At 43.2% G+C, this 22,404-nt stretch overlaps 1 protein-coding gene across 1 annotated transcript in view; it reads right to left on the reverse strand.

Moving 5' to 3' along the window:
- Positions 1-19,885, reverse strand: part of COL26A1 (collagen type XXVI alpha 1 chain) — a 206,033-nt gene extending 186,148 nt beyond the window's left edge. The window contains exon 1 of the mRNA XM_070945813.1: positions 19,731-19,885. Coding sequence (XP_070801914.1) covers positions 19,731-19,885 — 155 coding nt within the window. The remainder of the gene's footprint in view (positions 1-19,730) is intronic.
- Between the last annotated feature and the right edge of the window lie 2,519 nt (positions 19,886-22,404).

Genomic DNA, 22,404 nt, shown 5'->3' on the forward strand with positions numbered 1-22,404 from the left:
TGTGCATCTGCTTGAAGACAACTTGGTCTACAATTACACACTGATCTTTCTGAGCAAGCTTTCGGCATTGGGGTCTAGTTGGTGCATCTCAGCCATGTTCCTGAATTTACAAGCCTAAAATCTGCTTTTTCCCTGTGGGATTAGTAGACAGTGTTGTTTCTGAAACTGGAAGACTCCCATGGCTCTGTATAGCAAGGCTGTGTCAGGTTCCGGATCAGGACGGGAAAGGAAAGCTTTACCTTCCGCGATCCAGCACGCTCCAATAATCACCCAGTGCAGTTTCAGTGAAATATTGTCAGCTCTAGCCTCTTCGTGCTCCCACCACCATTTTAAACCAATTGGGGCCCACCCTGCTACTCCACCCCGACTCCACCCCCAAACCCTGCTTCCGATGGAGGGCTCCAGCTGCATCCCTTCTGTTCTGCCCCGGCTAAAGACCCCAAAGAACGCAGCACACACAAAGTCCATACAAACCTTAATTTACTAATTAAAGACTTCTAATGAGCTTTCTTAGTAGTTGTTTGAACACAAATACAATAAATCAATCTTTTCTGAACAAGGGCTGTTAATTTAACTTCATTAATAGCTGACAAGAATTCAAAGAATAAGAACTCAGTTCTGAGGCATAGTATTTCAGATAACCATAATCTTACTGTGGTTGGCAGAATGCCCAGAAACAATTTGCAGGAAAACTGATAAGAGAGAAACAAGAGCCAAATCAAAAGTTTTCTGGAATCAAGACGCCAAAGAATTTGAACGAAGTTGTTTCTTGCAAATTGCATCAGTTGTCATCCTTCCTTAAATAGGCTAGGGGAGTGGCCAATTAGCCCCAAGCCTTACTCTCTGAGGAGCCAGTCCTGCCTTTTTGCAGCTCTGCGCACTCGTGCATCAAGAAGAGGCTCCTCCTCTTCACTTATGGGTGTTTCTGGAGGTTCTGAAGGCCCTGGCTGAATCCCGACCTCTGGCACCACATCTTCTCCAGCCTCCTCATTGTCCAACTCGAGTGCCAACTGCACAGGCTGCTGGCGCAGCATCATACCAGCCTCCTTGCTGTCGGAATCAGCTACTAACTGCACAGGCCAGTGACGGGCTACAATACCTTCTGGGCTAGCAAGCCGCAATCAGTCCCGGGCCGCCGGGGCCGTTGAGCCGTAGATATTCTCGGCAAGCCCCGATTAATGCTGGCTATTTTGGCTGGCTTGGCCTCTGTGCAGGTGTGGTCCTGTCCGCCTCTTAGCTGAGGGGCGGTAGCGCGTCTGGTGGTAATGGAGAGGATGGTGGCCTCGGGAACAGTGGGCAGAAGAGGGAACTACCAGCTGTCATCAGGAGAAAGCAGGCGGAGACAAGGCAAGGCTTCCCAGGCAGCTGAAATGTGGAGCGGTGCAACCTGTTTGCCTCCATCCCCACTGGAATGGCAGCCCCGGCGAAGTGGGCTGACAGGCTCAGAAAAGGTGTAACTGCCAAGCATTGAGTAGGGGAACACACTCTGTAGAGCAGGGATGTCAAACTCAAGGCCCGCGGGCCGGATCCAGCCTGCGGGGTGCTTAGATCTGGCCCACAGGGCTGCTCTTGAAACAGCAAAGGACCGGCCCATAGTGCCTCTGCAGCGAAAAAAGGCTTCTGATCTCCGTTTTCAGCTGGGACGCCCTCCTGCAATCCCTCTGCCAGTGAAAATGGAGTTCACTGGCAGAGGATTGCAGGAAGCCGTCCCAGCTGAAAATGGAGATTGGGAGCCCGTTTTCCCTGGAAGAGCACTCAGGCCACCACAGGCGCCCTTGACACAAGTGATGTCAAGATGGCCCTGCCCACCTTGGCCACACCCACCCCAGCCCCCAAGGTCAAACACAACCCTGATGCAGCCCTCAATGAAATCGAGTTTGACACCCTTGCTGTAGAGCAGTGGTCCCCAATCTTTTGGGCAGTGGTGAAATGTAAAATTTGTTACTACCAGTTCTGTGGGCGTGGCTTGGTGGGGGGGGGTTTAATGTGACTGGGTGGGCATGGCCAACTTTTTTTTTTTTTTTTACTTTTAAAAGCATTTTTACTACAACCTTAAGAGGTTGCAGAAAAAAATGCTTTTAAAAGCCTTTGACAATCAGGCAACTCAGCTGGATTCCAGAGGCTTTTAAAGGCATTTTTTTCTACAACCTCTTCAGCCGAAGAGGTTGTAGAAAAAATGACTTTAAAACCCTCTGACGATCCCAGCTAAGCCATGCAATCATCAGAGGCTTCTTTGTTTTATTTTTAAAAGCATTTTTTCGGCTGAAGAGGTTGTAGAAAAAATGCTTTTAAAAGCCTTTGACAATCAGGCAACTCAGCTGGATTCCAGAGGCTTTTAAAGGCATTTTTTTCTACAACCTCTTCAGCCGAAGAGGTTGTAGAAAAAATGACTTTAAAACCCTCTGACGATCCCAGCTAAGCCATGCAATCATCAGAGGCTTCTTTGTTTTATTTTTAAAAGCATTTTTTCGGCTGAAGAGGTTGTAGAAAAAATGCTTTTAAAAGTAAACAAAAAAGCCTCTGATGATCGCTTGGCTCAGCTGGGCATAGAGGGGGGGGCAGGGATTTTTGCTACTGGTTCTCCGAACCACCCGCCGCCATTGCTACTGTATTATGTGATCTGGTCCGAACCGGGAGCATTTCACCCCTGCTTTTGGGCAACAGGGACTGGTTCGGTGGAAAACAATTTCCCCCAAAAAAACAGACCAGGGAATGGTTTCACACGCAACCTAGATCCTATGCATGCGCCGATGAAGCTTTGCTTGCTTGCATGGCTGGTTCCCAATGGGCTGCAGACTGGTAGCAGTCCATAACACATGGGTTGGAGATCCTTGCTCTGTAGAGCATGTAGTTCTTTCATTACAGATAGTGCTATTGGGCCCAGATATTGAATAATGTTCGTGTGGGGGAAACTATCATATTTCCATTTCTTACACCTGAAACTTCTGATACTGAAAACAAATGCACTCCCCTTATTCCTTCTTTTGAACTTTGCTGACCATTTGGGAACTGCGGCCCACATTATGGTATGAAGCTAGTTTAAGATCCTGGTTTACTCCTGAGCTGATGATTATAGTTTTTTTGGCTGACTTAAACAAGAAAGCCATGGTCAGTTGCAGAGATTATGATTAACTCTTGGCTGAGTTCTGACTTGAAAGGGTTATAAGCGTGGGCAAAAGAAGGTATCCTATCTCATCGTAAGAAATCAAGATGTGATCATCCAAACCAAACTAATAATTCTTAGGGATAATTAATTAATTCACACTGTATATTGGACATTAATATGATTGAGTGGGTCAGAGGTATTTCACGAGAAAAGTACTCCAGGGGTGGGTTCTACTTACCTTTACTACCAGTTCGCAACGGAGCTGCGCGCACTTCTGCACATGCACAGAAGCTTCCTGATGATGTCAGGGTCGGTGGGCGGAGCCTCCCACTGGTTTTACTACCGGTTCTATAGAACCGTTCCAAACCAGGGGCAACCTACAACTGGAGTACTCCATTCCTCTGCTCACAATAGAATCCCTTATGCCACTAGGCTTGAAATTTTGGGCTTGGACAATCTGGAACTGCGGTCTGATCTAAGCACAGTACACAAAATTGTCTGCTACAACATCTAAACCTGTCAACGACCTCTTCAGCTTCAACCGCAATAATACATAGGCAAACAATCTATTTTATTTTATTTTTATTTTATTATTCATATTTCTATGCTGCCCACTCTCCGAGGACTCTGGGCGGCTTACACTAAAGACAGTATACTAAATAGCATATTGCCCCCAACAATCTGGGTCCTCATTCTACCCACCTCAGAAGGATGGAAGGCTGAGTCAACCTTGAGCCGGTGAGATTTGATCCGCTGATCTGCTGAACTAGCAGTCAGCTGAAGTAGCTGCAGTACTGTACTCTAACCACTGCGCCACCTCGGCTCAATCGATACAAACTCAAGGTAAACAGCTCCAAACTCGATTGCAGGAAATACGACTTCAGCAACAGAGTGGTCAACACCTGGAATGCTCTACCCAACTCCGTTGTTACAGCCTCAAACCCCCACAGCTTCAGTCTTAAACTGTCTAGCGTGGACCTCACCCCATTCCTAAGAGGTCAGTAAAGGGGGCATGCATAAGCACACCAGCGTGCCTACCGTCTCTGTCCTACTGTCCCCATTTATCTATATTCATTTCCTTCATTCATGTCCATGTTCATATTCATACCTGCCATCTTGTACATATTTGACAAACAAATAAATAAATATAAATAAATAAAACTAGAATCTCCAAGTTCAGCAACAAATAGCAGCAGCTATGAGAGAGTTCTATTCCCAGTTAGCCATGTGCTCTACTTTCCTTTAACCTCTATCTGAAGGGATTTTCTACAATATTTGAAACAGGTGGGAGATCCTGGCCAAGCTTATCTAGGCTCACAAGCTAAACAAGGTCAAGCCTAGTTAGCACTCCAGGGAATCCCAGTTTATAGGCCAGACCAGGAAGTTGGGCAAACATTTCTAGAAGAAGGCAGTTTGCAGCAAATCACTTCTGTATTGCTGCCAAGAAAATTACATGAATGTGTCCTTGAAATCAGCAATTCCTTAGCCCTTCTTGAAACTTTTATTTCTATGTGAAATTCTGCCCAATCAGCTTTAGGAAACAAGGGATTCCATTAATCAAATGGAATTAACAACTGCACAATGCCTGGTGGCTGTACCTTTTCCCATTATAGCACGATATATATATATATTTTTAATTTGATTTATATGCCGCCCTTCTCCGGAGACCCAGGGCGGCTTACAATGCGTTGTGTTTCTGTTACGATGACTTCCAAATTGCCCTCCATGCGTTAATCAACAGGACTGAATCAAACTAATGCATTAACAAGCACAATAGTTATGCAAATCTCTGGCTTCTCTTCTGTACTATGCAATTCCCCTCTCTCAGGGAGTGCACTTGAGCCACTCTAGCTACCTGTGGGCATCCCAGAAGCCTCTGGCAGACCTTGGTGGCACAAAAAAACAAAAAACAAAAACAGGATGTTGAACTAAAAGCAGCAGGCTGCTGTTCTGCTCAAACCAGCTCCTTACATATACTGAAGTGGTTATGTGCATTTTTTTTTTGCTGATAAGCAATCATTTATTTATTCAATACCATAGGAAACTGCCTTATATGAAGTGAAGCCTCCAGGTCACTGAGTCCATTACTGTTTATTTTAAAACAGACCTCAGTGGCTCTCAAGACCTCCTACTAGGCTAGCAGAAGATGCAGGGATTGCATTTAAAAGAAGCAAAGCTGCCCTCTTCCATCACTGAGTAATGGGATCTCCAGAGGCCTTTTTTATGTGTGTGACTATATGTAAACCCACCCATTAATATTTCACAGATGAAAAGGGGCATATGGTGGAATTCCTTTTTAAAATAAGCCTCCCAAATCTCTGATCAGCCAGACTATTTCTAACGGCTCTATTTATCTTATCTTATCTTGCTTTATCTTATCTTTTCATTCCATTCCGTTCCGTTTCATTCATTCATTTTACAACAGCCTGAACAGCACTAATCTTAAAGAAAGATGGGAGGGGGTCTTTATGTTAACATAAACTAGAACAGTCTCTCTTAACTTGCTGCCCTCCAGATATGTCAAGTCTGTAACTCCCAAAATTCCTTTCCAGGACTGTCATCTTGCTTGGGAATTGTGGGATTTCAGCACATCTGGAGTATGCTAAGTTAGGGAAAGCAGTTTTAAAAAGACAACTTTTTTCCCCCCTATAAAATATGATCCCACATTTCCGTTGCTTTGGCATTCTCCAGAATCCATGCTCAACTAAATTTCATGCACTAGTAAGTTTTTAGCCTAGAGATTGTTTTGCTTTGTGAAATAAAAAGTAACAATAATCTTCATCATCTCACTTTTAATACTGAAAACAAATTCCTTGTCTGAAATGCACTCACCTTGTTCCTTCTTTTGAACTTTACATCTTACACGCTGGAATTATTAGGAATGCTCCTTGGGGCAAAAGATTCAGATTTCATAAACCTTCTTTTTGACTATGGGGGCCAAAGACCAGAGGGGGAACAGTGGTGTCTGCAAAAGGGGGAGGTGCAGGGGTGAAATGCTCCCGGTTCGGACTGGATCGCCCAATCTGGTAGTGATGGCGGCGGGTGGTTCGGAGAACCGGTAGCAAAAATCCCTGCCCCCCCCCACCATGCCCAGCTGAGCCGCACGATCATCAGAGGCTTTTTTTTTCTTTTAAAAGCATTTTTTCTACAACCTCTTCCCACGAAAAAATGCTTTTAAAAGTTAAAAAAAAAAAAAGCCTGTGATGATCGCACGGCTCAGCTGGGATTGTCAGAGGCTTTTCAAAGCATTAGAAAAAATGCTTTGAAAAGCTAAAAAAAAAAAGTTGGTCACACCCACCCAGTCACATTACCCACCACCACCAAGCCACGCCCACAGAACCGGTAGTAACAAATTTTACATTTCACCCCTGGGGAGGTGAGGTGTACCTTTTATTTATTAAACAAATGTACATGGCTGCCAAACTCACACTCAAGTGATGCTGGGTAGCTTACAACATTAATTATTCAGAGCATTAAAAACCATAAAATTCCACCCACACCCCCATGGCAGAAGCAACACAATCAGACCAATCACTTCATTGGCTCTATCTCCATTTGGGGTTTCCAGGCTCACTGACAAAACCATTACCTACAGGGCCCTTTGGAAAAGCAACAGGATGGGGGCCAATTGTATCTCATTGAGAATGATATTTCATAGGAAAGGGGCCACCACCGAGAAGGCCCTTCTTGGTGGTCCCATAATAAATGGGACCTGCAACGTGCCCTGCCTTCCCATCCTGATGGGCTGGGTAGATGCAATGGGGGAGAAACGAACCTTCAAATAGTTTGGCCCCAAAGCTTTGCTATAAAGGCCCTGAACATCCATGCTTGGGGCTTGCATAGCAATGACTTGTCCATCTTGTCATCTTGCCAGTGCTGACTCTTGCCAATGTCAGCAGCTTGCCAATGTGGACTCTGCCCTGCAGACACCGCAGGGGGTGAATGGAAGCCCTAATGAAAGATTCCAAAGCACAATGGAAGATAATGAGCAATCGTGACATCAAATGAAAGAAATGCCATCCAAATAATGCACGGAGATGCCTTCCAAATATCTTGCAGAAGGAACTGAGGGAGGGAGAGGAGGAGGAGTTGGTGAAGGCAAGCCAGCAACAGGCCCCTGTGCGTAGAAGCCAGTCAAAGAAATGAAAGTATTTGAACCATCACAAACTCCCTCTTTTCCATTCTACTCCATCTATCTACTCCCTACAAACTTCCAGGAGTATCTTGGTGTCTAGTTCTGCCTTGCCTTTGCCAGACACAGTTGATAGTCTGCAAGATGAGATTACACCCTGTTGCATTTCAAAGGAAGAATGGCATCCTTCCAATTTCTCTTATCCCAAGGAATTCTCCTTCCTCTGCTGCTTTTGTTCAAATCCCTTTATTTTTTGAGTTTTAATGATGCCACTAGGCACGATGAACAGTTCCCAGAATTATTTAATTCAGAGAATTCTCTTTGCAAGAAATTTACATTTAACCCTGATGACCTTCTGAAGACTTGCCAAAATCCATTTCTTTCGAACACTTGGCAAGTTGTATTTCTTTACCTTTTCTTTAACTGAACTAGCCAGCAGTTTTGCATGGCTTTCTGCAAGACAGGCTTCTCACCATAAAGTCAAGAGGAGAAAAGAGAAATACAAATGGACCTCAAAGAGAAAGGCGCACTGCATTCAATGAGACTTACCCTCAAATGCAGGCACAGGATTTCACCAGAGGCAGCATAGCAATTAGGAGAAAAGCAAATTACACAATAGTACACAACAACCTATTATGCTGCATCATGACTTCTTTAATCGTGCTTTGATAAACAACCGACATTAAGCTGGGTTCCCAGATGACCACAGTTTGCAAACCAAAACCCTGGGGTCCATGAACATGCTAAGCTCATGGCAAACAAACTGCGGTTTGATTTAGTGCAGAGCAGTGGTGAAATGTAAAATTTGTTACTACCGGTTCTGTGGCCGTGGCTTGGGGGGGGTAATGTGACTGGGTGGGCATGGCCAACTTTTTTTTTTTTTTTTTTACTTTTAAAAGCATTTTTTCTACAACCTCTTCGGCCGAAGAGGTTGTTAAAAAATGCTTTTAAAAGCCTCTGACGATCAGGCAACTCAGCTGGGATCGTCTTTGGCGAAAGAGGTTGTAGAAAAAATGCTTTTAAAAGCCTCTGACGGTCCCAGCTGAGCCGCACAATCATCAGAGGCTTTTTTTTTTTTTACTTTTACTTTTAAAAGCATTTTTTCGACCGAAGAGGTTGTAGAAAAAATGCTTTTAAAAGTTAAAAAAACAGTCTCTGATGATTGTGCGGCTCAGCTGGGCATTGGGGGGGAGGCGCGCAGGGATTTTTGCTACCGGTTCTCCGAACCACCCGCCATCGCTACCGGGTCGGGTGATCCGGTCCGAACCAGGAGCATTTCACCCCTGGTGCAGAACTCTTCAAACTTGGCAGCTTTAAGACTTGTGGACTTCAACTCCCAGAATTCTCCAGCCAGCTATGGGAGTTGAAGTCCACAAGTCTTAAAGCTGCCAAGTTTGAAGACCTCTGGTTTAGTGTGATGTGTGAATCCAACCATTTTGTCAACTATTCCCAGTGAACTAGCCTTAACTCCAACTGTGTGGTGGCATGTGTGTCTGTGTCAAACTGACCAGTCTGATGAAAGCAGCACTGCATTGTTGTGATTGCAAGCCTCCATCCCTTTTCCACATGCCTCCTTCATCACACGCTCATCGCAAAGGGTAGCACTGGTGACACAACGTTGCTTTTGTCCTTTTGACCAACGCTGGGGACACTGAGACTTAATTCAGCATCTGTTATTCTTACATAAAGTAAAATTGCCAGGCAACAATTCTGTATTGTACCCATTTCGGTGATAAATCCAACGGAGCAAAATAAGCCTGATTATAAAATAATTACGCCGGCACACCATGCCTCGTTGTTGTACCGTTGATAAATGTCTTCATTTTAAGCGAGGGCTGGCCCAATTTTCAAGCTGTAAAATTCTGCTATAAAATTAGGATTCCTGATAAATCTTGTGAGTTGGATGGCTTTTCTGCTCTGACCTGGTTTCACAAGAACAAGACAAACAATAAATTTTGCTAACTTTAATTTGCTTCTAGCGCATCATCTATTTGCATCATACACCCCAAATATGCAAATTTCTGCAAGGCGGTCAGTCTGCTTGCTCCAAGTCTGCTTCTTTTGGCAATCCACTGTATTCTTCCAAATTCATTATTCAAAGGAATTACTTTTTTCCTCTCTTACTCTACCTCAATATCCTGCTTTCACAGCTATACGTTACCACGGGGGAAAAAATATTCTAATGTTTGGATCAAATCAAGGAGATTAGATATTGGATATTGAAACTAATCAAGAAGAAAACCAACCAAGAACTAAGGAGAAATTTCCTAACAGTTAGAACTACCGTGTTTCCCTGAAAATAAGACCCTGTCTTATTTTTTTTGGTCTTATTATTTTGGGGCAAGACAGGGATCCTCTTGCTGTCTTACCTGATTTCCAACTCTGTCTCCCTAACCCTAACCGGAGGAAATGGCAGGGACCGGCTGCACATGTGTTTAAATATTTTGGGGGAGGGCTTATTTTTGGGGGAGGGCTTATTATCCAGGGGAGGGCTTATTTTCAGGAAAACACGGTATTAGTTAGTGGAACAACCTGCCTCCAGAAGTTCTATGTGCTCCAACACTGGGGGTTTTTAAGAAGAGATTGGACAACCATTTGTCTGAAATGGTATAGGGTTTCCTGCTTGAGCAAGGGATGGACTAGAAGACCTCCAAGGTGCCATCCAACTCTGTTATTCTGTTATTCTTTGCTATCCAAGAAATATTCTTTATGATCTTGTTTGAGTTAGTAATTGTTTCCACCCTAGAATTAATCTCTTCTCCAGTATACAGTTAGTCCTTGACTTATGATTAATCATTTACATCGTTTGAACTTACATATCTTCCTGGGGATACTTACAACCTGATTCCAAAGTTCCAATGGTAAGTCTCCCTTATGTGACCACTCTTCAGGTGCTCAGCAACTAACCTGCATTTATGGCCATTTTTAGCATTCTGAAGTTGTGTGACCACATTTTACAATGTTTTTGCCTAAAACCAGCCCATAGCACACAATGGGCTCATTTTATGATCTTAGCAATCACTTAATGGCCACTGCAAAAAAAAAGTTCATAAAATCAGGTCAGTGATGTACTGTAAGTGACCTGTTTTGCAGCCATCATGATGTAAGACCATGATAAGCAGGCTGCAATATTTATTTATTTTTATTTTTATTTATTTTTATATGCCGCCCTTCTCCGGAGACTCAGGGCGGCTTACAATGCGTTAAGCAATAGCCTTCATACTTTTGTATATTTTATACAAAGTCAGCTTATTGCCCCCACAATCTGGGTCCTCATTTTACCCACCTTAGAAAGGATGGAAGGCTGAGTCGACCTTGAGCCTGGTGAGAATTGAACTCGTAGTAATTGCAGGCAACTGGATGTTAAATGCTGCCTTAGTAGGAGGCTGCAATATGGCCATAAATCTTGTGTAGTCGGATTTTTTTATTTTCTGTGGTTTTGTCAGGAGATTTTTTTGGGGTGCCTTCTAATCAGTGTTGATTCCTGATGTCTGCTTGGACTAGTCCCTGCAACTATCTTGGCAAAATTTTTGGAAGTGGTTTGCCATTGCCGCCTTCTTCCTAGAGCTGAGACAGAGTGACTGGCCTAAGGTCATCCAGTTGGCTTTGTCCCTAAGACGGGAACTAGAATTCACAGTCTCCCAGGTTCTACCCCAATGTCTTAATACTATAGCAAATTGGCTATCTACTGCCCATTAGAGAGGTGCAAAATATTGCATGCACAAAATGTTTGGTGCACATTACTATGGATCTCAGTAGGTCTATGCCTAAATTAAATTTTGGAGTATTTTGGTCCATGCATAGAATTACATGAGGCTATTTTGACCAGGGTGTTTCTACCCAGGGAAAGTAGAGAAAGAAGGGAAGATGCTTGAAAAATACAGGGCAGGTGGCAAATGATATACAACAGAACACTATATGTTCTGTATGTATGCAGAACGTCTTCTGTATGGAGAAGAACATTCTCTTTTTTAAAAAAAAATATTTTATTTTAATACAATCCATCTTCCATTAAACAGTGTGTTGTCTGGGTACAAATGTCTTGTGCAATAACAATTAAAATTTACAGCCATATTCATTATTTATCTATCCTTAACTTAATATTGATATACATTGCATGCCTAATACTGTAACAATTCACTTCTTAACTTATTTCTATATTTCATTAATCTACTTTTATTTTTAACTTTCATATTTAATCTCTAGCCATCGGTAAAATAGTTCCCATACATTATAATATTCAGTTTGTTCCTTTTCTTTAATTGCAAGTGTTAACCTATTCATTTCTGCACATTCTAATATTTTCCTAATCACATTCTCATCTATAGGAATCTCTTCACTTTTCCAGTTTTGTGGAAATACAATCCTATCTGCAGTTATTACATGAATAATCAAATATACATTCTCTTTACTATAAGTTTCTGGAAAAATCCCCAACAAAAATATTTCAGGTTTCAGATCAATATGTTGTATCATCTTCTCCAACCATTTTGGCTTCTTGGTATTTTTTGGCTTCTGTGCATTTCCACCACGTATGATAATATGACCCAGTGTCTGGTGACATTTCCAACACTTAGCTGATATGTCTTTAAACATCTTTGCCAGTCTTGCTGGTGAAAAATGCCAACTATAAAACATCTTATACAAGTTTTCTTTATATGCGGTTGACATTGTTAATTTATAGTTTCTATCCCATAATTGCTGCCATTTTTCTAGTTCTATTGTATAACCAAATTTTTTTGCCCATGCTATCAGTGTCTCCTTCACTTGTTCCTCTTCAGGTTTAATACTCAATAAATGTCTATACAATTTCTTTATCACCCTTTCTTCTGTATGCAGAAGAACATTCTGATGCAATGGCGGTGGTAGCAGAAGCAGTGGGGTGGGGGGACGATGTCAGAAGATGCCTGGAAAATGAGTGATGGCTGCTGAGATATGCCACACTGAAATATCTGGTGCAGTGGTGGTGGAGGAAAAAGGCTGGGAAGAAGGGGAGCAGATGGTCAGGGGGTGTGCAAGAGTGCAACAATTAAGAGGAGGGAAGGAAGGTGTTGAGAAAACCAGGGGCAGTGGAGTTTCATGCCCTATTCACTTCTAGGTTGGACTATTGCAACTCTACATGGGTTATTCTTAAAGATCATCTGGAAGTTACAGTTGGCAGAGAATGTAATGGTGCACCACTATTGTGCACCCTTCAGTTTTCCCTTGTCACACCATCGTTGCCCGAGCTGCCTATTTCCTTTCAGATACATTCAAAGTGTAGGTAAGGGATGGTGAACCTTTTAGACACCAAGTGCCCAAACTGTGCGTGCGCATGCCCAAACTGAAAGGTGTGTGCACACACATATGTGAATGCGACATGTGCGGACATGCGCAGCAGAGACCCGAAGACCAGCTGGTCGGCGGGAGGTGGGGCATCCCAACACTGGCAGCGCAGCAAGAGGTAAGATCTTCTTCTTTCGCGAGCTTCTGTTTCATCATTTGCAGGGAAACAGAAGCTCACAAAAGAAACGCCACGGAGATCTGAATCTGGGACGACGGCACACATACCAGCAGAGAGGGCTCTGCGTGCCACCTCTGGCACGCGTGCCATAGATTTGCCATCATGGGTGTAGGTTATGGCCTTTAGAGGCCTACATGGAATAGAGCCAGATTATTTGCAGAACTGTCTCTTTTTGACAGTATCTGTTCATCCAACCAGGTCAGATAGGGAGGTCCTTTCCCTGAAATGCTGCCATATAGTGATTCCTAGGAAGCATGCCTTCTCCATGAGGGCCCCTACCTTGTGAAATATCGTCTGGTGATGTGGCAGCCTCCATTCTTTTGGCCTTCTGGAAGGCCATAAGACCTGGCCCTTCCTCCCCTCTCCTCCCCTCCCACTGGGGGTAAAGTGTGATAGAAGCCTTCAGATGGTTGATGGGACATCCCAAGAGGATGTTTGAGATGTAGGGTTTTAGTCTTGGCTTTTGTAGTTTTTATGGTTTTATTGTTTTGTGGTTTTATTGTTATTGTGTGTGCCCATAGTTGAACTCCAAGATGGGCAGCCCTACAAATCTTATAAACAGACAAACAAATATTGAGGGGTGGAAGAGAAGACGAGATCAGCATCAATCTCGCCCACTCACCCTTCTAGATTTTGTTTGAAACCAGGAACAATCAATGTTTCAATTATGCCAAACTATGCCTGGCCAAAAATGTCTCTTGAAATTTGTCTTGAAATACAGTACAAAACTTGAAACCTGAAGGTTTGCTTTAGTTTGAAAACAAAACATTTTCTCATGGCACAAAGACCTCTAGTATCCATCTTTATCTATTCTTGAACTTCAGCGATCTTGGTTAATGTTAACAAAATTATTGCCCCTCCCCCCCATCAGTTCTTTGTCATCAATAGCGGGTAAAGTAAATGTGCTGGTTGACAGAGTATTTTTTATCTTTTTAACATTTAACATTAACCAAGATTTTTCACTTTCTATTTTTACTTTCATAATGAGCTCTTCTAATCCTTCTTTACTTTCATCTATCCAAGTGGAACCATGGGAAAATCTCAAATTATTACCATGTTGACCTCCCATTTTTATTCCCAGCCTGTCATTCTTATAACATACCATATTCTCTGCTTAAGTTAAATAGAATTGTAACCACACACATCCTCGTTTTACTTCTTCTCTATTCTGAATCACTCTGTCTCTCCAAACTTAATCCTTTTGCAGTAGCTACTTATTCATTGTAATGGTTCCTAGATGAATTATCACAAATTTTGGCATTCCCCTTAGCTTTAATGTGTTCCATGTTGTGGAAGAATAAAAAAAAAAAACTTGCTATAGTCAAAAAGGCAAAGGTAAACCTTCTCCATTCTCTTCCTTCTCCATTACCCCTTACATGATATTGTAGCTCTCTGATCGTGTGTCCTTCTGCCTTTTCTGAAGCCAGCCTTGATTTGACATTATTTTTCCATTGCATACATATGTAATGTTTAATGTGTTTGATATCAAAGAAAAACATGTGCTTCTTGTCTGGACCACAGTACCTTGAAGGACTGGAAAGAGATCTCCTCTTGAACAATCCACAAGGATTAAAATCAGCCCCATCCAAGATGTTTTTTTCCATAATGCAATTAAGAGCTTCCTCAGAGCACTTGGGAATGGAGGAATATTAGGTGGCTCCTACAGAACTAACACTAAGTGACTGTTGTGGTTTGACAGGTATGGCTGTGTTGAAATGAGAGTTGCTGCCTCTGCCATTTGGTTTCAATAATATTGATTTAACTTTAATTTGACCTCATTACTTTAATGAGCCATTTGGAATCATTTTGGAGTGGAGTACCAAATAAACGTTAAACAAATAAGCCATATAAGTTGGACCCCATGTAATAGAAATGCAGACTTATTATTGTCATATTGTGTCATGAATATTATGTATTTGCTACATCTCCAACAGGGATTTGCTTTTCCATCTCTGCTACTATCAGCTGTCATGTCTACCCCTCTTAACTACTTCAAGCTTTGTTGAAAGCCTACTCTTTCTGAAAGACCCTGTCTCTTGGAAATGATCCTGCCTCAATTTGTTGTCCTTTACATATATTGGACCTCATCTTCTATAACCTCCGGACAACACTGTTAAAGGTACTTGAAGTCCTGTAATTTTGGAGGACATCAAATTAGCTTTAAAATAATAAGCATTAGATTACTTTTCATCTGAATTCTAATTAGAATTGGGTACATCTACGTTTGCTTTCTGCTTTAATGGGGTATAATTCTCTAAGTGGATGCTACAACCATTATTTATTCATTTTCAGTTGCTTCTACGGATGACAGGAAGTTCTGGATCTTTGATTCTCCCCAAGACCACACAGAGATCTTCTCTAGAGCATCACTCAACTCAGTAATGAAAAGGAACTCAGAAACAGAGATGTTGCACTTAGAAAGAGCTATGGATCTGCTTCTATTTGGTTTATTCCAAAAAACAAATCCTCAATATGTCAGGGTTCCAAGTAACACCCCCAACGAAAGAAGACTCTGAGGCTTGAAGTTCCTCAAAGTTCCATTTTATTAGAGATGTCATATTGGTACATCTGGGAAAACCCAAATCTGAAAGCTTCTAGGTTTTTCCCACCCATAGGAAAGTCCAGGTCCCTGCCCAACACCCACAAGTCCATCACATGGCCCAATCAAAGCACCATCCCAACTACAGAGGCCTCCCAATTCCAACCCTCCAAGTGCAGGGCAAGATGTCCTTGACTCTCTGAGAAAAGAATATTATGACTATATATCAGTCATGCTCCATACAATCCCTCCTCCCAGCTTCCCACAGTAGGAAGTGTGCCAGGCCTGAAAGCCCAATGCAAAAGATGGCTTCCAGGCCTGACACAATATCAGATTGAAATTCAATAGCAATAGCACTTAGACTTATATACTGTGTTTTCCCAAAAATAAGCCCTTCCCTGAAAATAAACCCTCCCCGAAAATATTTAAATGCATGCGCAGCCGATCCCCGCCATTTCCTCTGGTTAGGGTTAGGGAGACAGAACTGGAAATCAGGTAAGACGTCTTGCTCCACGGGCCCCAAAATAATAAGACCTCCCCAAAAATAAGGCCACGTGCTTATTTCAGGGTTCAAAAACATATAAGACAGGGTCTTATTTTCAGGGAAACACGGTACCGCTTCAGTGCTTTCCAGCCCTCTCTAAGCGGTTTACAGAGTCAGCATATTGTCCCCAACAATTTGTGTTCTCATTTTACCAACCTCAGAAGGATGGAAGGCTGACTCATCCTTGTGCCTGGTGAGATTTGAACTACCAAATTGCAGGCAACCAGCAGTCAGCAGAAACAGCCTGCAGTATTGCATTCTAACCATTGAGCCACCATAGCTCTGGACAGAGCCTGGACAGCCAGTTTTCTGAAATGATATAGGACAGTGATGATTTGCCATCGCGTGCCAGGAGGGGGGGAGGGGGATCACGCGCGTCCGTGCCCACACCCATAATTCTATGAGCCCCCCCGTGCATGCGTACACGACCCCCCCCTCACCCCGCTCCTGGCACGCAATGGCCTGATAGGCATGTTTTTCTCTCTCACCTGGCTCCAGAGCCTCTCTAGGAGTCTCGGGAGGGCAAAAACGGCCTTCTCCATCCCCCCGGAGGCCAGAAATGGCCCGTTTGCCAACGGGCCACTTTCGGCCTCTGGAGGACCTCCGGGGGGATGAGGAAGGCCGTTTTTGCTCTCTCCAGACTCCTAGAGAGGCTCTGGAGGCTGGGGACAGCAAAAAAGGGGCCTTCCCCACCACCCTCGAGGCCCTCCGGAGGCAGGAAACAGCCTGTTTCCCTACTTCTGGTGGGCCCAGAAGGCCCGAAAATGAGGTGGTGCTGAGCTCGCGTGCCCACTGATATGGCTACATATGCCACCTGTGGCACACATGCCATAGGTTCGCCACCACGGGTATAGGGTTTCCTGCTTCAGCAGAGGGTTGGACTAGAAGACCTCCAAGGTCCCTTCAAGCTCTATTATTCTGTTAAATTAAGTTTCTGCAACTTGAACATTACAATGCTACAAGTGGCAAGTTGTTCTCAGCAGGGACAAATCTAGAAGAATGACACAGAGCAGTTTGTTTATTAAATTTATCTGCCGCCCACCTCAACCACAAAGTGACCCTGGGTGGCTTGCAATGTTAACGTTCCTTATCCTTTTAGGCTAGCAGATACATTCAGAATTTAAAAGCATGCTGTGGCTCTCACAAAACGACTCCCAGATTGCCAATCCAGTCATTTTTCCAGAAGGCAAAATGGTGAGGTTGGTCCTCATCGCTTACTCTAGCTTTTCTGGAAGATACTTCAATATATCTTGAAGTTACCATATGTGAATTGGATGGGCATATATATCAGTGGTGGGTTTCAAAAAATTTTACTACCGGTTCTGTGGGCGTGGCTTGGTGGGCGTGGCATTGCTTGGTGGGCGTGGCTTGGTAGGTGTGGCAGGGGAAGGGTACTGTAAAATCTCCATTTGCTCCCCACTCCAGAGGAAGGTTACTGCAAAATCCCCATTTCCTCCCAATCAGCTGGGTCTTGGGAGGCAGAGAATAGATGGGGGCGAGGCCAGTCAGCATTTTTACTACCTGTTTTCTGAACTACTCAAAGTTTCCACTGCTGGTTCTCCAGAACTGGTCAGAACCTCCTGAAACCCACCTCTGATATACATGTGTTTAATAGATAAAAAAGGTAAAGATTTTTTCCCCTGTCAGTGGTGTCTGACTCTGGGGCACGGTGCTCATCTCTGTTTCTCGGCCAAGGGAGTCACCGTTGGCAATTTCCATAAATAAATAATTAATATAAACATCTCTGGATCTTTTTTTCTGAGTTAATGGACACACATCCATACAAAACTTTAGACTGCAATCTCTTATAACTCTGGCTCTCTAGGAATATCTCTGAAGTATATGCAAACTCAAAAGAATTCCAGAAAATGGTATGCCTGTAACTAAACCTCTGCTGTGCAGAGATTTAGTCCCATTTTATGTTTTTAATTACAATAATCTAAAACTAATGAAATGAAAGCATGTGAAGCATGTAGCCTAATGGCTTCCAAGGTGGGTATCCATGAGTGCCATGGTGGGGGCCCAGGTTACTTACAGCAAATTCCCTGGGACTGCCCTTTGACATGCATAGGCTATCTCCATTTCCGCTACTTCAAATCCCTTCTCAAAATGCTTCTTTTTTATATGGCACTTGGCTTTTTTATGGCACTTCGTTAGCAATTCACAATATTTTCTGGTGTCATCCAACCATCACTCTCCCAGAAGAATAGCAATGTGGTCAGACTTCAAAGATGGCTGGATGATGCTATGAAGACATTACTAATCACTAGCATGAAATGACTGCACCTCAGTTGCAACCAACCTTTGTAGAACGTACTTCTACTTCTCCCTCAACGTCCTTTTTGTCTGCTTTTAGATTTTAAACTTCATAGGAGCACAGACCTGATTATGTATGCAGCCAAGTATATAGGATGATAGTCTGCAGAGATTCTCAGTCATCCAGGTCATGGTTGTCCCAAAGGTGCTTTTTCAGGAGGCAACTGGACTTTCTTGTTTTTTCTTTTGAAGACGTTTCGCTTCTCATCCAAGAAGCTTCTTCAGCTCTAACAGGATAGTGGGGAATGGAAGGATTTATATTCCTTGCAGACAGCTGGTAATTTGCATCCTTTTAGAAGGTCCTTGAAGTACTTGGAGGTTTATCTGTGTCCTCAGGGTCACCTGAGTAGTGCCCCTGGTTCCTGTAGTCAGCAATTTTTTTTCTTTTTCTTTTCCTCTGGAAATCCATTCCTACTCCCACACCATTCAAAGGGTGTTCATCCCAAACTGTATAGCTAAAAGTCCGTAGAGTCCCCACTATCCTGTCAGAACTGAAGAAGCTTCTTTGGATGAGAAGCAAAATGTCTTTGAAGAAAAAACAAGAAAGTCCAGTTGCCTCCTGAAAAAGCACCTTTGGGACTATATAGGATGATGGCAGAAAAGCAAAAACCCATGATTCATAGGCAAATACCTTATAAACCCTCTTCTTCACACTGCTGGTAATGTATGAAATATAGAACACCTGAAGCAAATCTCCAGAGCAGGTTCACCTTGCACTGCAATCATTTGAGTTCTCAAAAATGACCCCAAGTTCCGAAGCTGGCAGACAAATATTGATGCTTGAAATACTAAATTAGTTTAAGTAGGCTACTGAACTAATGCTTTCTGGTCCACACTGAACCACTAACTAAATCAAACAGAACTTGCTAAGCAACATTATTAAAATTAAAATACAAAATGAAAGCCAAGCACCAAGGTTTAAATTATTCTATGAACTCTATGAATTAACAAAGCTTGCATATATTATGCAAATGCAACAACCATTTGGGACTTTAATTGGGGTAGTGAAGCGCACTATGTGCAAACCTTACCACCTAACTGTAGATGCATTCACACATTCGATGAGAGAAAAGCTGTACAAAAGAAACTTGAAAATAGAACAATTTGGGTCCGGGTTTCTGGTATAACATCTCCTTTGGTGCAGTCTAACTAACTATGGCTTGGCCTTTCTCCCTTATAGTCCCTCACACCTTTTCCTTTTTAAGAAAGAAGATTAATACAAACTAGGGATAAAAAGGGAGACAAAACTTAAGGAGCAAAAAACAAGGGAAAAGCGAAGGAAGGAAATCTGCAATAGTCCATGTATGTAATTTATAGTGGATCAATCCAGGATAACCACAAGCCAAAAATCCCATTACTGACTGGAAAAGGAGGAGGGAGGCGTGGAGGGCAACAACTTTCGCCGCTCGACCGAAGAAACGTGCAGGCAAAATTAAAAACCCCACTTCTATTTTTTTTTTCTTCCCCACAAACGAAGCCCACCCCTCCCAACCCCAACTTGGCTGTTGGTCCCATTATCTCTAAGGTAGCCATTCGTTCTTAAGAGGCGCCGGGCCGTTCCCAGCGACGGAGGGGGTCTGGCTTACTCACCGACGATTGGCGAAGGCATTGCCCGCCGCCGGTCCCCCGGAGCTCTGCTCGGGATAATTGTGTTGCAGAGTCGATGCCGGGAACTGATAGAGAAATCCGGTCCCGAAGGAACATCCCCAAAGGCAGCAGGAGCACCACAAGAAAACCAGATACATTTTGGGGAACGAAGTCTGGACTGGCGCTTCGGAGTGCAACGAACAGGACGCGGAGGAGACGCGGGAAGGACCCCAGGAGAGACTTAGAGACTCATCCTCCGGGGCTAAGGCCAAATGCAGGGGGGAGAAGTGGGTGGGGGTGGGGGAACTAATGCTGGATTATTATTATTTAAAAAAAGAAAGGAGCTGAAGAAAAGCTGGGTTTAAAGCCACTCTGCCTTTAAGGAGAGGTACGTGCGCTGTAGGCGCACAAGTGCTTTGAGGGTGCCTTTTCAAGCGAGGTTGGTTCAGCAGCATTCTGCAAAAGGGGGCGGGGGGTGGGTGGGGGGCGCCGGTTTAACCCTTCAGGAACGAGGCTGCTGCTGCTGCTGCTGCTGCAGATGTCATTGTTCCCGTAGAAGAGAGTATATGTGCAATTCAGGATTGAACGGTGGAGTCCTTGGTGCTCTCTGAGCTTGGTGGTTTGGCTGCAGACTGGAGTAAAGGTAACGGGCACGGCTACTCTAGTGAAGAGAAGGACCAGGGGAGAGACATGATAGCAGTCTTCCAATATTTGAGGAGCTGCTGCCACAGAGAGGGAAAGGGTCAAGCTGTTTTCCAAAGCACCTGAAGGCCAGGCGAGGAATAATGGATGGAAACTGAACAAGGAGAGATTCAACCTGGAAATGAGGAATTTTCTGACAGTGAGAACAACCAACCAACCGAGATTTTCAAGAAGAGATTGGACTGCCATTTGTGAGAAACGGTGTAGGGTCTCCTGCTTGGGTGGGGGGGCTGGACTAGATGACCTACAAGGTCCCTTCCAACTCTGTTAATCTGTTAATTTAACAACCATTGCAAAAAGCTATTCTAAAACTGAGTGCAACTCACTTAACAAACACCTTGCCTAGCAATGGAAGTTCTCTTCTCAATTGTGGTCTTCCAACAGTGGACGCCAAACTGGTCCTTCACATCGTCCAATAGTACACTCAGTTCCACTGTATTTGGAGCCATCCATCTTGCTGCTGGTCATCCTCTTCTCCTCCTCCTCCTCCTTTCCATCTTTCCCAGCACTGGAATTTTCTCCAGAGAACTGGATCTTTCCATAATGTACCAAAATAGGATAATTTTAACCTGGTAATTTGTGCCTCAAGTGAACACTCTATTGATTTGTTCTAGGATCCATATATTCATTTTCCAGATTATCAATGGTAATCTCAGGAGACTTCTGCCACAGAGTATTTTAAGGGAAGCCATTGCCTGCATGATTCTGAACTTTGTAGGTGTCACACATCACAGCATCTAAAAATCTTTCAAAGGTCTTCATTGCTATTCTGCCAAGAGCTAATTTGTGGCACCTTTTTTGATTGCTGGTTCCTTTACTGGTGATGTTTCTGAAGATTTGGATAGATCTGTGACAATTAATAGGCCCAGCATAGATTTGTCGCAAATGAATTGTGTAGATTATCATATGGAATGGGACAACCCACTATCATAACCTCAATTCCTTAAATAAAGTTAGTAGTTCAGTAGATCAAAGAAATCATTTAGACATAGTGTATTAACATTTTTACTGAATGCCTCATGATATTCTCCTTTCATAAAATGATAAAATATGGGCTAAATGATACTGTGTTAGATGAACTCACAGCTGGCTAATATAACCATACCACAAAAATGCTTCATAATGGCTCCAGCTTGCAGAGACGTTCGAGGGAAATGTCATAGAACTCTTTCCTAGGCTCTCTGCTATTCAACATTTTTATCCATGACTTGGACAAAGGTGTTGAGGGGATGCTTATCAAGTTTGTAAATGACACAAAGCTGTCAGCTGTTGCTAATGCCTTAGATGGAAGATTCAGAAACATCTAAACAGAATTTGAACACTGGATTGAAATAAAGATTATGGAATTTAACAGGGAAAAATGCAATGTTCTTCATCTGAGAAAGAAAAACTAAAGACACAAATATAGAAAGAGGGAGACTGGCATTGGCAGTAATATGTATGAAAGGTGTGTGTAGCCTTTGAGTAAATGTTGGCTCCTGGTGACTGCCTGGGCAAGTTCGTGCAGGTTTTTCTGGCAAGATTTCAGAATGGTTTGCCACTGTTTGCTTTCTAGGGCTTAGAGAGAATGACTGGCCCGAGGTCACTCAGCTGCCTTTGTGCTTAAAGTGAGAGAAGATCTCATGGTTTCCCTCTTTGTAGCCTGGTACCTTAACCACTACACCAAACTGGCTCTTGTCTTTGTTGACAAGTTAAATATGAAATATGAGACATCCTTTTTGATGGTGGGTTTATTCTTTTGGCTGGAGAATTAATATGCAAGTGGGTATTCCCAAACGGTTTACAGTAAAGGTAATTAGTTCTGATGGTAATATGGAACCTTCATGTTCAAAGGTAAAAGGTGTCCTTAGTAATAGTTGCTGTAGACCAGAGGTGTCAAACTCAATTTCATTGAGGGCCACATGAGGGTTGTGTTTGACCTCAGGCAGCTGGGGTGGGCGTGGCCAGGGTGGGCGTGGCCATCTTGACATCACTT

The sequence above is a fragment of the Pituophis catenifer genome, unplaced genomic scaffold (assembly GCF_029215685.1).
Source record: "Pituophis catenifer annectens isolate HBS135680 unplaced genomic scaffold, rPitCat1.0.hap2 SCAF_1, whole genome shotgun sequence".
NCBI classification, from domain to species: Eukaryota; Metazoa; Chordata; class Lepidosauria; order Squamata; family Colubridae; genus Pituophis; species Pituophis catenifer.